The sequence below is a fragment of the Ipomoea triloba genome, chromosome 4 (genome assembly GCF_003576645.1).
Source record: "Ipomoea triloba cultivar NCNSP0323 chromosome 4, ASM357664v1".
Lineage (NCBI taxonomy): Eukaryota > Viridiplantae > Streptophyta > Magnoliopsida > Solanales > Convolvulaceae > Ipomoea > Ipomoea triloba.
In genome coordinates, this window is record NC_044919.1 from 21,088,983 (window position 1) to 21,102,824 (window position 13,842).

The following is a 13,842-nucleotide window of genomic DNA, read 5'->3' on the forward strand; positions in this document are numbered from 1 at the left end:
CGCGGATAATTTTTTTTTTTTAAATATATTATTTATTTTATGAAATTACCTAATTTTTTTTTAAAAAATCTGTGCAATATTTTCCAAAACCACCACATCAACACCAAAATTACAAACTAATACCAATAAATTAAACTATCTATTCATAATGATTTTCAAATTAAACCAACACTTCTAATACGTACTATGAACACAAACATCATCACACAATACTTAACATTTAATAATCTCACAATAAGTCACTACAATATACTTGATACAATTCTTTAACAAAACATAAACATAAGTTAATAATAATAAAGATAATGTTTAAACCAAACCAAGTTACACGCACTCTTCTATGAAGTATTGTGCCCACGACTCACGAACTTCATCTATTTCGTTCATGGAGTAGGGTGCTACTTCAAATATCTATAAAAAAATTTAATTAATCAAATTAGTAAACATGCTAATTGATAAATTATAATTTACTATACATATAGTTGTACTTAAATTACTTGCATCATCTAAAGATTCAAGCATTGAGTACTTAGTAACAATGTCGAACATGTATCGGAGTACATAGTATCCACATTCGAATCCCCCCGGTTGTTGAGGACACTACAATATATATATATATATATATATATATATCATATCATATCATATTAAAACAATAAATAAAAACTAAGGTTAATATAAAATTAAAACTTTAATATAACTTTAACTTCATACTTTGCATTCCGTCCAATTAATATTTCTAGTTGCTCGCCCATTAGTAGGAATAGATCGAAATGCCCTATATAAATAATAAACATTTATATCAATTTATAAATAACATAATAACATTTAAAAATACATATATTAATAGTAAAGTTTTTACTTACATATTCACAAAAGTTTTGACTTCAATGGTACGCTGAGTTTTCATAAGATCAAACACATACACCGCTTTTGAAGGTGTGCAAATCACAATCAACAACCAATGATTGCTATATTTACAAAACACACACACACACACACACATATATAAATTAAAATTCTAATATCAAACATTACAAATAACGTTATAAAGTTATATAAATTAGCAAAGTAAACGACTTACTCTTCATGATACGGTGCGAATATGAATTGTTGATCCTTGTGTTCGTCCATAACATGAATTAGATATGATGTAACATTAGAACTATTAATGTTGACCATATTTGCTGAAATTTGGGTTGGGCATGCAAAACCGATAGATGTGACTCAAGTTGCTTACACAGCTTATTCAAAAACCTGAAAAATAACAAATAAGAATTTCAATAAACATAAAAAGTAAATGTATATAAAACGCATGCACAATTTGAAACTTACAGCATAAACACTTGTATAATCGAGACATTGAGCCACTTCATTGTCAACATATCCTGTATATCCTCATCATCACAAAAACACCATTCACGTTTCCGTGATGGAAGACTGTATGATCTAAATCCAAATCAATGTACTCTTTTTCAACAGGAAATGATTCCAACGCTTTGTTAATTATTTCGTAAAATTTTATCTACCACTACTTTGGTTGTGTGCCATCAGCAAGAAACCACAATCTTAAATTGTTTGCCTCAAAATACCAATGCAACAATTTCATATGCAAGCAATTAGGTGCAGTTTATTAATATGGCAAATTGAAAAATCTGCGGTTAATAGTACCCACCGTAATTATGACTAAAAGCCCTGATCAATCAAATAATCACCGAGCCTTTCAACAACCATGTTGCACTGCCTTGGAGTCATTGGCTCAGCATATATCCCAATGAGTAAGCACTGACTAGTCTTTTTAACACAAAGACCACCAAGTCCCAGGATAAATAATTACATAGTGTCAAAACCATGCATTAAAAGTAAGCACTAAACTTTTTTAAGAATAAAAGATATCCTTTCATACGATACAAAGCACAAAGTACTCTTGTGGCTCATCATAAACCCAAGGGGCAAACAAATGTTCTTGTGGTTCATTTTAAACCCATGGGACCTATCACCCCTCACAAGTCACCCGATTTTGAGAATGAAAACTATGGATCATAATTAACAGATATGCTTTCATATTCAGAATATCAGAAAGCACAAAACATTCTCTAGTGCCACAAATAATTTATTTTCACAATTATTTTTAAAAATTCGAAATAAATAGAGGCCAATAACAATAAAATTAGCAATAAAATTTTTGAACTCATTTACATAGTTATCTTAATTTTTAATAATAAAATACGAAAATAAATTTCAAAATAAAATTTTAAAGTTCAAATATAGCACAATCACACTTATATTCAAAATAAATCAACAAAAACTAAAAATTAATTTCTTAAAATATCAAATATATCACAAAAACATTACTATTCAAGAAAAAAATAAAAAAAATATATATAAATCAATAGTGCAATATAATTCAAAATAAACAAATAAATAAAAAAATAATTCGAAATGCAAAACTTACCGGAACGGAAATGGCGACGGGATGGACCTTGGACGAACGGAGATGGCGCCGGCGGCTGTACGCGAGAGGAGGCAATGGCTGTGGTGGCCGGCGCTCCTGGGTCGCAAACGGCGACGGTCGGCGCTCCTGGTTCGCGAAGGAGATGGCGGTCGGCGGTGGCAGTCAGCGCCTCGCGAAGGAGATGGTGGCAGTCGGCGGTGTGGCAGTCGGCGGTCTGGAGGAAATCGGCGGTCGACAGTCTAGAGGAAATCGGCGGTGTGGCCCTGGTCGCACGGACTGATTTGGGGGGGAATGAAGTGCGAATTGATTTGGGGGAAATGTGCGAAGGATTTGGGGGAAATTTCGGGGTACTGGGGCCTTATTTTTCTTATCATCCGCGGCACCCTCACATGTGGCTGCCGCGAAAAGATATATATTATTTTAATATTTAATTTTCCGCGGCACCCTCTCCGGGTGCCGCGGAAAATTGCCATGTGTTTTTATATTTTTGAATCCACTACACCTTTTATTTATAGGTGTAGTAGATTCTTATGTGTTTATTTACTATATTGCCATTATTTTTTTCCCGCAGTTTCCACTACACCTATATTGAGAAGGTGTAGTGTAAAACCATCTTTATATTAGCAATTCTGTACTAGTGGAGGAAGGAGATGAAACCCTTATTTAATAAGGGTATGCGTTTTCTCATTAATGGGGTATTCCAAACCCATAGTAGCATTCACAAAACCTATCAACCAAACATAAGCAATCACTTTCATACCCATTCCTTATGGCTAAACCCATCAACCAAACACACCCAGTATTTATTGTTTAATGATTAAAGATGATTATTAGTGTACTATGATTTATTATAGTGATTACTTATGGATTATGAGGTTAGTGGAGTGTGATTATGTGTGATTGATATTATTGATAATGATTGAAAGTTGATTAGGATGATAACTAGACATTAATGGTGGATTAATGTTGATAATTAATTAATGTTAATGATAGATGAAGATTATGAGTTAAATGGTGAGTCTTCTTTTATAATAAATTAATATTATTGAACATAATGTTGATTATGGATCTTGATTAAGCATGATTATGGATTATTAAGGTATTTAAAGTCTTGGATTAACTAATGGTCATGAATAGTGATGGTGGTTAGAAGCAAGGTTTTAAAAGACTAAGGCATGCCTCGAGGCGTTTTGTAATCTGAGGCGAGACGTAAGTCTCAGATTTTACACAGAATATATTAATAATATGTTGCCTGGTAATCTGTTACCTATAAGCAATATTCATAAGTCTATAGCAAAGAAACACATAGCAATTCATCATTAAAAGTCTCAAGAAAACACACCAAACATAATATAAGTCTAAAGTAAACACATAACAATCCATCATAAACAATCAAACACATCATAAATGATTAATCACAATGAAACTTCATCTGAAAATTCATTGTATTCTCTAGCATCATCATCCTTATTTCCACTTCCACCATGATGATCAATATCTTCCCATTCATCTTCATCAATTAGCCTCAACTTTTTCTTTCCCTTACTAGCATTCTTGCTTAAGAATGCAATTGGTTGAGTTGCTTGTGATAGCTCTCCCTCAAAAACATCAACATCAAAGTTATCTACACTTGGATGGGTCATCATGTTCACCATTTTCACCCACAAGCCATTCATCATCAGATGGCAACTCATCAATCAACAAGCTATCTTCCTCATTTGCTAAGGATTTCAACTTCAAGTGTCTATCCTTCAACTTCTTGTTGTATAGAATATAAACCAAAGAATTCATCCTTGTAGTGGTCAACCAATTTTTTCTTTTAATTTGGTGTGCACTTGATTTAATGCACCCAATTGCGCTCGCATCCAAATGAAGAACAAGTGAGGCCTAACACTTTAACTGCAAACTTTTGAAGCTCGGGAGTCCCATCTCCATATTGAGTCCACCATTCAACTAAAAAGTAATAATATTAACTATAATTAAGTAACATTCATATTTAAGTAATTTAACTATTTAAGTAATGATTTAAACTTTATAGTGTGATTTCCATTTTTGGTCCTACTGTTATTAGGGCATTGCCAATTTTAGTCCATCATATTAATTTTTGCCACATTTTAGCCAGTCTTTTTATGTCATTGCCACTTTTGGTCCACCGTTACTATTTCCGTGAGTTGACCGTCAAATACAGGGGTATTATTGTCTTTTCATGATGCGGTCTTTCAATTTACCATTTGTGGTGTGGTTTGACTGAGGGAAAGAAAAAAGTAAACTTAATAGCCTATCTTGCTCTTCTAAGTTGAAATTAACCTCTTGATATTGTAGCGGATTAGTATATGCTTGGGCAAGGGCTGCGCTGAATTCAGAGAGTGTTGTTTTCTAATGGCTCCGAAATCGAAACCGAAGCAGTTGACGGCGGCTGCGCTGGCCGTCTCCTTGGAGGATCTATTCATTACTCTTAATCGGCACATCGAGCGATCGGAATACCAAAAAGCTGTCAAAGTTGCGGATCAAAGTCAGTTCGATTTCACTGAGCTTGCGTAAATATACTTTTTGTTTGTTTTTTTTTCTTCTATTTTGTATATGCGTGCAGAAATGCAGATCGGTTATATGCATTCATTGTGGGACAATTGATCTCTGAATTCAATTTTATTGGATGATTTGTTCATTTCTGTTCGATTAAAGTCCTTGCTGCTGCACCTGGGGATGAGGATGCAATTCACAGTTGTCTGCCTATTCTCTCAATGCTTCCTCCTCTCAAAAATTAAGAATTTAAAGCATTTGCCCATTAAGGGTGAAAAGAGTGGGTGTCCCCATGTACTTTAATTTTATTTCTCTTATTGAAGTATGCCATTTTACCTTTGGTATTATTCTTTTCAAGGCATAATGCTTATATCGACAAAACAAGTTGGATGAAGCTCGGGAGACTCTGAAGGGGCAAGAGGAAAATTCTGAAAAAATGAAGAGCAAATTGCCATTTTGGTCCACTGACTATAGGGGTCCTGTTAATTGCAGTCCACGACTTTTAAAACTGTTAATTGCATACCATGACTATTCAATTTTTATCAATTTTGGTCACTCCGGCCAAATTGGCGGCCAAATTGGCGGCCAAATGTCACCGGAAAGTCCTAAACCCTAAAATAATGAGGGTATTTTAGTCATTTCACGCATCTTTCTTCTTCTCCGGCAATGTGCGACTTTTTCCGGCGAGGGTATTCTAGCAGAACTCCAAATTACGATGTTCATCAACCTTACAACCGTCTAACGAACTCATTAAATGTAAATATATGCAAGCTTGTAAATTACTAATAATTGAAACCGTCAAGATTTACAGTCAAATTGAACTTTAATTTTTCTTTATTAATAAACCTAGTCATCTAAATTATACCAACTACTTTTGCACTAATCACACCCATAATACCAACTCTGATTCTTGAACCAGTGAACCACTAATCTGTTTAAGTAGTAACAATAATCAGTTGAAAATCAATAATCCCAGAGACAACCGATGTCCACTGGACTGGTGGATGCTAACGTCATCAGAAACGCCGGTTCCTCGTACGGATGCAGAAACCTCGGAATGGAGTGGTCTTGCGTCAATCCGGAGTCGGAGAAATCCATGTTGTCGGCGTACGGGATGATCTGGTCGGAATGGAAGTAGGTACCTCAAATCCTTCAAACTCCCACTGCTTCCCTACAAACCATCCCCTGGATCACAGAAATACGTACCCTCGCCGGAAAAGGTCGCACATCGCCGGAGAAGAAATAAGATGCGTGAAATGACTAAAATACCCTCAATATTTTAGGGTTTAGGACTTTCCGACGACATTTGGCCGCCAATTTGACCGGAGTGACCAAAATTGATAAAAATTGAATAGTCATGGTATGCAATTAACAGTTTTGAAAGTCGTGGACTGCAATTAACAGGACCCCTATAATCAGTGGACCAAAATGACAATTTGCTCAAAAATGAATGTCAGATTTTATATCGTCTGGGAAAAGCAGATGAGTGTGTTAATATTTATCATAAACTCTAGAAGTCCAAGATAGACTCACTGGAGATAAATATTGTTGCTGCCTTGGTTTCTACTGGAAGGGCTCTGAAGTGCAGGGAATTTTAGACTCTCTCAGAAGCTATTAAGTTTACTTTTTTTTTTTTTTTTCCTTTTCCTCAGTCAAACCACAACACAAAGGGTAAATTAGAAGACCTCATCATGAAAAGACAACAATACCCCTGTATTTGACGATCAACTCACGGAAATAGTAACAGTGGACCAAAAGTGGCAATGACATAAAAAGACTGGCTAAAATGTGGCAAAAATTAATATGGTGGACTAAAATTGGCAATGCCCTAATAACAGTAGGACCAAAAATAAAAATCACTCAACTTTATATTACTAGGAGTTCTTTTGTGGACAGTGCTCATAGCTTGACTCAAGCCAAAAAATCCTTCTCAACTGTGGAAAGCACTATATTATAGGTCGGCTTTCTCCATGTCATCTCTATTGGGTATGAGCTTGTCTAAGCAATGGAATAAGCCAAGCTTGATCTCTGGATGTGTAGAAAAATCAGGAGAATAATGGCAACATGGATTTAGATAGTAGGCAGCTGCATGCAAATGTCGGTGCATTTGAAAATCCCATTTGTCATCAATGATCTCCCATATCTCCTTGTAATCTTTTTCTTCTCCACCCAAGTTTTTTGCTATCTTTTGTTTAACCTCATCCATAGCATTATAAAGAAAATCCATAGCAGGCTCTTTGTCTGCATCTACTAGCCTCAATACTTCAACCAATGGTTTTGTGTTCTTGATACCATAAATCAAACAAGGCCAAAAGTTGTTATCCTTCAAAATTATTTTTCTAACTTCCTTCCCATAAGCTTTGCTTGCATAACTACTATTTGTCCACCTTTTCAGAAGTGAACATAGCTTCCAATGGTTGCCTCACTTGATAAATGCTTTGCACCGTCAAATATGCAGTGGCAAATCTAGTGGCAGCCGACCTAATAAGCTCTCTATTCGTGAATTGCCTCATCAAGCTCAAGACCCAAGAGTAATTATAAATGTAGTTGCTCACTTTCTTTGCCTTGATCAAAGCATTTTTGTGTTGTGGCAACTCTCCAATCTTCTCTAGCATTAAATCAAGACAATGTGCAGCACATGAAGTCCGGTATAAAAGCTTTCTCTTCTCCATAGCATTAACCCTGTTGCACGGTAGTTGCTTGCATTATTAGTGATCACTTGAACCACAAGTTCTTCTCCAACTTCCTCAACAACTTCATCAAGCAACTGAAACAACAATTTAGCATCCTTAACATGTTCAGAAGCATCAACACATTTAAGAAATATTTTGCCACTAGGATTATTAACAAGGAAATTGATTAGACTCCGATGTCTAACATCTTGCCAACCATCAAACATGATTGAAACTCCAGTTAATGGCCATGTACTCTTAATCTCATTAACAAATCCTTCCGTTGTCTTAAATTCTTCCTTCAAAATCCAAGTCCTAAGCTTGTACATGCTAGGATACTTAAATCCCCGACCATATGCACCAACTAACCGAAGTATGCTCACAAATGAAGGACTCCTTGCCACATTGAATGGTATTGCATTTTCATAGAAAAACCTCCTAATATCTAAACAAACTTGTTTACGTAATTCCTTTGCATTTTGAGGTGATATAATAGTGGTTGTTTCATCACCACTAGCATTCCCTTTCACCATAAATCTATCCATAGGTCCATGGATACCTCTATTAGAAATTGAACCACCGGAAGCAACCTTGTCTTCATCCTCACATTCCTTCCCACTTCCAAAATATGAACCAACTTCAACACATGGCTCAAACTCCATTTGTGCTAAGTTCTTTCTATTTGCCAATTTGTTCAAAATATCAACATATTCTCGCTTAATTTCTTCAGGTACTTTAACACACGGTGCATCATTTTTATTTATCCTGGCAAGATGATGTTTAAACCTTGACACCCCTCCTGCGATAGTTTTTTTTTACAATAATTGCATATGACATATTTGTAATGCTTCTTTACTCCACCTTCATGAACCAATTCAACACAATGCTTCCAAGCCGGATCTTTCACTACACTTTTTGCATTACTCTTATTCACCATTGTTAAAAACAATCAACCTACAAATAATTAATAATAATTTAATATTTAAACAATTAAACAACTAAGCTAATCACTAATGAAAACAAATAAGGAATAACTTTAAAAAAAATAATAAAAAGAACAAAATTTTTTCACTAGCAATGTAGTGGCAGTGTGGTACACTGCCACTGCCCATTGCCACAATAGTATATTATATATACACACATACATCATAATTTTTTTTTTGATGACACAACAGCCACAGTGTGTTTATACGGAGTATTATATATAACAATACACACAACACAACAGAAAAAGAAAAAAAAAGTAAAGAGAAGTTGAAGTTGAAGAAAGCCGCATACGGCATACTTGGAGGCTGGAGGCTGGAAATTGCCGGAAGGTGGAGCCGTGGAGGTCGCCGGAAAGTCTTCGCACAATCACACTGTTCGCGGACGCTAGCTTGGTTCACAGAGGCTGAGTCGCGAGGGCTTTGGTTTTTTTTTTTTTTTTAATTTTAATGTGTTTTAGTCTTTTAGATAATTATTTTGAACCAACTTAGGGTTGGATATAGTGAATATAATTCCTATTTGGATTGGGTATTGTTTGATTGGGCTTTAACAAAGAAATTGGACTATGAAATGGTTATGGGTGTTAAATTGTTGATGATGGATGATTATCATTGTTTAATTATGAACATTAACATAACGATGACGCTATGAATTAATAGTGATGATGTTGGAATTGATTAATGATGATTAGTAGGTGAATAATGATTAGTTGATAGTAATTATGGACCATGATGAGTAAGTGGATGAGGGGATAATTATAGATGATAATTATTCATGATTTCGTACTAATGATTAGGTGGCCATTGAAGGATAATAATAGGATTAATTATTGGGTATTGAGAGTATGAAGATGTGGATGAATACTATAAGTGATCAAGTCTGGATTGATTCACAGGTTCCTGTTGAAGTGGCTATTGCGAGTGAGCCTAGATTGGAGCTTAACTTTGAGGTAAGTTTCTATGTCCGTCAAAACTACTTTTCCCTATCAACTATGCTATTTATTTGTTCGAGTCCTTAAATTGTTTTGAAATGTTATTTGGGTTTAAAGATGTGATAAGTAGCAAATGTGTATATTTTAGTATTGACATGTGATTTACAAATCTATGAATATGTGTATATTTATATGGGGAATATTATGGAAATTATATGAGTTGAAAATAACACCCTGTAAACATAGAAAAACTCATAACTCTATCTCAAACTAAAACAAATAATGAAAATGCAGTAAAATAAAATGCGAAAAAATAAAGGATAACATGGAGTGCCTCCCATGAAGCGCTAAGTTTAATGTCGCTAACTTGACTCAACCTCATGGACATCAAGTGTGGGCCAATCGATATGGCGGCCTTTTGAGCTTAGAGAGCTCCTTCATCCATCTCCTATAGAAACCATCAGGACCAAAGAAACTCCTCCCACTTTTTAGAGCATGTTTTTCCTCAAGAGGTTAAGAGGTGACTAAGGGATCTTGCACGTCCCCTAGCTCTTTCTTTCGACTTTCATCAGTGCACTTTCCCAGCCCATCTACCATATAACACTCATCAACATACGATGGCTAGTGTTTTGCCATCTTGAATATATCAAACTCAATCTTGTTCTCAGCTACTTCCATTACAAGTTTTTCTCTCTTCACATCAATAAGTGCTCCAACAGTAGCTAGAAAAGGCCTACCAAGTATAATGGTAACCTTGGCATCCTCCTCTATGTCAAGAACAACAAAATCCTCTGGTATAAAGTATTGATCAATCATCACCGGGATATCTTCAAGAACTCCCACCGGCCGCTTTATGGAACGATCTGCCATCTGAAGAGTCATAGTAATAGGCTTTGGTTTACCAAGGTTGAGTCTCTTGTAAAGAAAGTGGGGCATAAGACTAACACTCGCCCCTAGATCACACAAAGCATCACCCACTACAAACCCACCAATGATGCAAGGAATGACAAAGCTACTTGGATCCTTTAGCTTAGGAGGCAATTTATGTTGAAGAACTGCATAAGTCAATGCTCCCCTGCTTAGATCCACCACTGCACTCTTCTTTGGCTTCTTCTTGTTGCCTAGAATGTTCTTCAAGAACTTTTTGTACGATGAAATCTGAGTCACAGCTTCAACAAAAGGCATGGAGATCTCGAACTTATCCAGCATCTTATGGAATATGCTCTCTCTCTCTCTCTCTCTCTCTCTCTCTCTCTCTCTCTCTCTCTCTCTCTCTCTCGGTCTCTTTTGACTTCCACAATCTCTATGGAAATGGCAACAAGTTGCAAGGTATGACCGAGTCATTTGTCCTCTTGTCCTTGTTCTCACTTTTCTTGCTCGAGGTACTCTTTTCTTGCACAAGCGCATTTCCTTTGGAACTGTCTCTCTGAATCACAGGCTCCACTTCACTCTCATCAAAAACATCCTCAATCTCAACTCCCTCACCCCTCTTATCAGTTTTCTCAGGTACTGGATCATTAGAAGGAAAATGAGGATCCTTCAGGGCTATTCCGCTCCTTGTGGTGACTGCATTCACTTGGTGCCTTGGATTCTTTGTACTAGCTGGAAACCTACCACTAGAAGATGAAGCCTAATTAGAATTCTGATTACCACTTCCTTGCTGTTGAGCTTTAAGACTCTCCACCTCAGATTGTAACTTACTCATCTAAGCCAACACAGTATTCATGAAAGTTTGCATATCCACATCCTGAGATGGCTTGGAAAAACCTTGGCCTTGACTATTCCCATAGCCCTAATTACCTTGCTGAAACTGCCCCTAATTCTGATTCTGATTCTGATTGTTCCTCCACTAAGATCCTTGATTATCCCCTCTAGGCCCTTGATTACCTTGAAAACCCGGAGGAGGATTTCTTGCTTGATTGCCCTGATTGTTCCAAGAGGGAACAAACCGATTCCTTCCTTGTTGCTGGTAGTTCCCATAACCTTGCCCTTGTCCTTGTGCTCTAGAGTATCCAATCAAATCAACTTGTTCCACATTAGACTGAGGAACTTCGCTACTAGGATCTAACAAATAGCAAGTCTGAGAAGTATGATTGCCACCACAGACTGCACAGCAAGCTACCATAGCCATCCCTTGAGGGACCTGAGGAACCTGTAGCATAGGATAATGATTAGGAACAAAAGAACCTTGTGGAGCTGGTGAAGGCTGAATCACTGCCTGGACACTCTGAGTAGAACCTGCATCATCTACTTGAGCATGTGCTGGATGGAGTCTAATTGAGCCTGCATTGCCATATTTTCCTCAACTTCAAACATCCCAGTTGGCTTTTCCTTCTTAGGTTGATCACTCATCTCATTGTACCAGTAGGCAGTATTCGAAGTGATCCTCTCTATCAACTGCTCACCATAATCTGGAACCATATCAATGAAAATACCTCCACGAGATGAGGGATCAAGTATGGTCTTCGCACTGTCTAACAACCCCTCATAGAAAGATGAGATGAAGTCGCCTGGAGTCATCAGATTCTTGGGACACTGCCTCCTTAGCTCCTTGAACCGCTTCCAAGCCTCATAAAGACTCTCATTACCAAACTGCTGGAAGTTCTGAATCTGTTTCTTAAGCTTAGCAGCCTTGGAAGGAGGTCAATACTCCTGCATGAATGCCTTGTAGAGCTGCTCCCAAGTAACAAAATGGTTGGTAGGAAAGGAATTGAGCCAACTCAGAGCATGATCTCTTAGGGAAAAAAGAAATAACCGCAGTTTAATGGCATCACTGGAATTCCATTCATCCGGCAGATCCTGTCGAAGTGAACAACATGAGCCTTAGGATCCTCAACCCGAGCACCTCCAAATTGATTAGCTTGAACCATCTGAATCAGAGAAGTCTTCAGCTCGAAGTTGTTCGCCTATACTCCTAGATAAACAATGCAGTCCTCTTCAAACTCAGGAGCTAAGTGAGCTGCCATAGGTGGCTGACCACCCTACTGGAACATAGGAGGAACTCCTTGTGAAAATTGCTGAGTAAACTGGTTGAAAAGGTTGGGATTCATCTGATAGAGAAGATTTTGCATCCCAACTCCTTGGCCAACCTGCTAGAACATAGGACGCTACTGAATTTGAGGCCCGTATGGGACTTGAGCTTGTGGAATGTCCAATCCTCCCCCAACATATGCATTTGGGTTCGGATTAACCATGAAGTTCTGTGCCTGATTCTGAACATTGAGCGCTGGAGGATCGACACGAACTCCATGGTTCTGCCCATTAACCTCTCCCTGCCTAAGATCTTGGAGTGTGTTGACATCATCCTGAGTAAGCTATCTGGTGTTGATGTTCTCTCCGGAATCCATGTCTACTTCAAAGTTCTGAAACTCTCGTAGCCATTCGCGCAACACCCTCTTCTCCCTGCTTAGATTCTTCTCAAAGTTTGGATTGTAGGGATGAAGACTGGTGCTCCCCTTCGATCTAGTTTGCATAAAACGAGGGAAACCTAATGCCAAACACAAACAGAAACACAAACACTCCTGGAAGAAATTGGTTATGGGTTAGAGCAAAATAAAATAAAATAAACTTGATCTCCTAAAAATTCACTAACTCTAATGCTAGAAATAAAATAATCACACAACACAACCAAATAAACCAATCTCCGGCAACGGCGCCAAAATTGTGATGAGTAAAATGGTGATAGTAAAAAGATGGTGTAAATGTCGTTCCGCTGAGGATTGGGGCTATGACACGTATTTGTGTGAACTAAGAAATTCTAGGCACTAAAGTAATTGAATTTAGTAGAATCCAAGTACATGATAACTAAATAGGAGAAATAAAAGAAAAGCAGATTAACTAGTGAATAAACTGTATGATAAGGGAATGAGTCAGAATAGGGGTATTGCAATCTTGATGCTCTAACAACCTTAGAATTAGGGAAGGAACAACTAACCTGGGGATTTATAGCACATAAGAATTCAATTCAGCTACTTTTGTAATCAATAAAACAGAATTAGGCTAAGATTGCCCCACTTTCGTGATGTATCAATCATAACCTTAAAAACTAAAGCATTGTAAGCCCCCAAATTACCTCTATTATCATAATAGGAAAAATCAGGTTGAAATTGGTCAGGCTGGAGTTCTTCACCCAACTTTCGTTGTAATGAAGACCTTTCCTAAACTAGCAATCAATTGTGGCCATCAATTAACAAGAAGTAGAATTCAATCCCCAATTCAACTAAACCCTAAGTAAACAATTGAATCCCTTTATGCAATAATCACAAATTGAACATCAAGAT

General features: G+C 37.0%; 3 protein-coding genes across 4 annotated transcripts; all 3 read right to left on the bottom strand.

Annotated features, from left to right (window-relative positions):
- Positions 1–187: 187 nt before the first annotated feature.
- Positions 188–2,802, bottom strand: LOC116017370. Of its 2 annotated transcripts, XR_004097883.1 has the most exons (6): positions 2,456–2,802; positions 1,336–1,794; positions 1,085–1,257; positions 867–971; positions 715–778; positions 188–411 (listed from the first exon to the last, which is right to left on the bottom strand). XR_004097883.1 is itself a non-coding variant. In XM_031257948.1 (5 exons), exons 2-5 carry the CDS (start codon positions 1,180–1,182, stop codon positions 325–327), a joined length of 354 nt encoding a protein of 117 aa, XP_031113808.1. In that variant the 5' UTR covers positions 1,183–1,257; positions 1,336–2,080; the 3' UTR covers positions 188–324. The 2 variants fall into 2 exon arrangements, 1 of the variants encoding a protein (XP_031113808.1); XM_031257948.1 differs by lacking the exon at positions 2,456–2,802 and having other exon boundaries at positions 1,336–2,080.
- Positions 2,803–6,926: 4,124 nt separating this feature from the next.
- LOC116015966 lies at positions 6,927–8,309 on the bottom strand. The gene is made up of 2 exons (XM_031256134.1): positions 7,657–8,309; positions 6,927–7,362 (listed from the first exon to the last, which is right to left on the bottom strand). Exons 1-2 carry the CDS (start codon positions 8,307–8,309, stop codon positions 6,927–6,929), a joined length of 1,089 nt encoding a protein of 362 aa, XP_031111994.1.
- Positions 8,310–10,183: 1,874 nt separating this feature from the next.
- LOC116015967 lies at positions 10,184–10,771 on the bottom strand. Its single transcript, XM_031256135.1, has one exon. The coding sequence runs from the start codon at positions 10,769–10,771 to the stop codon at positions 10,184–10,186; it is 588 nt and encodes a 195-aa protein (XP_031111995.1).
- Positions 10,772–13,842: the final 3,071 nt, after the last annotated feature.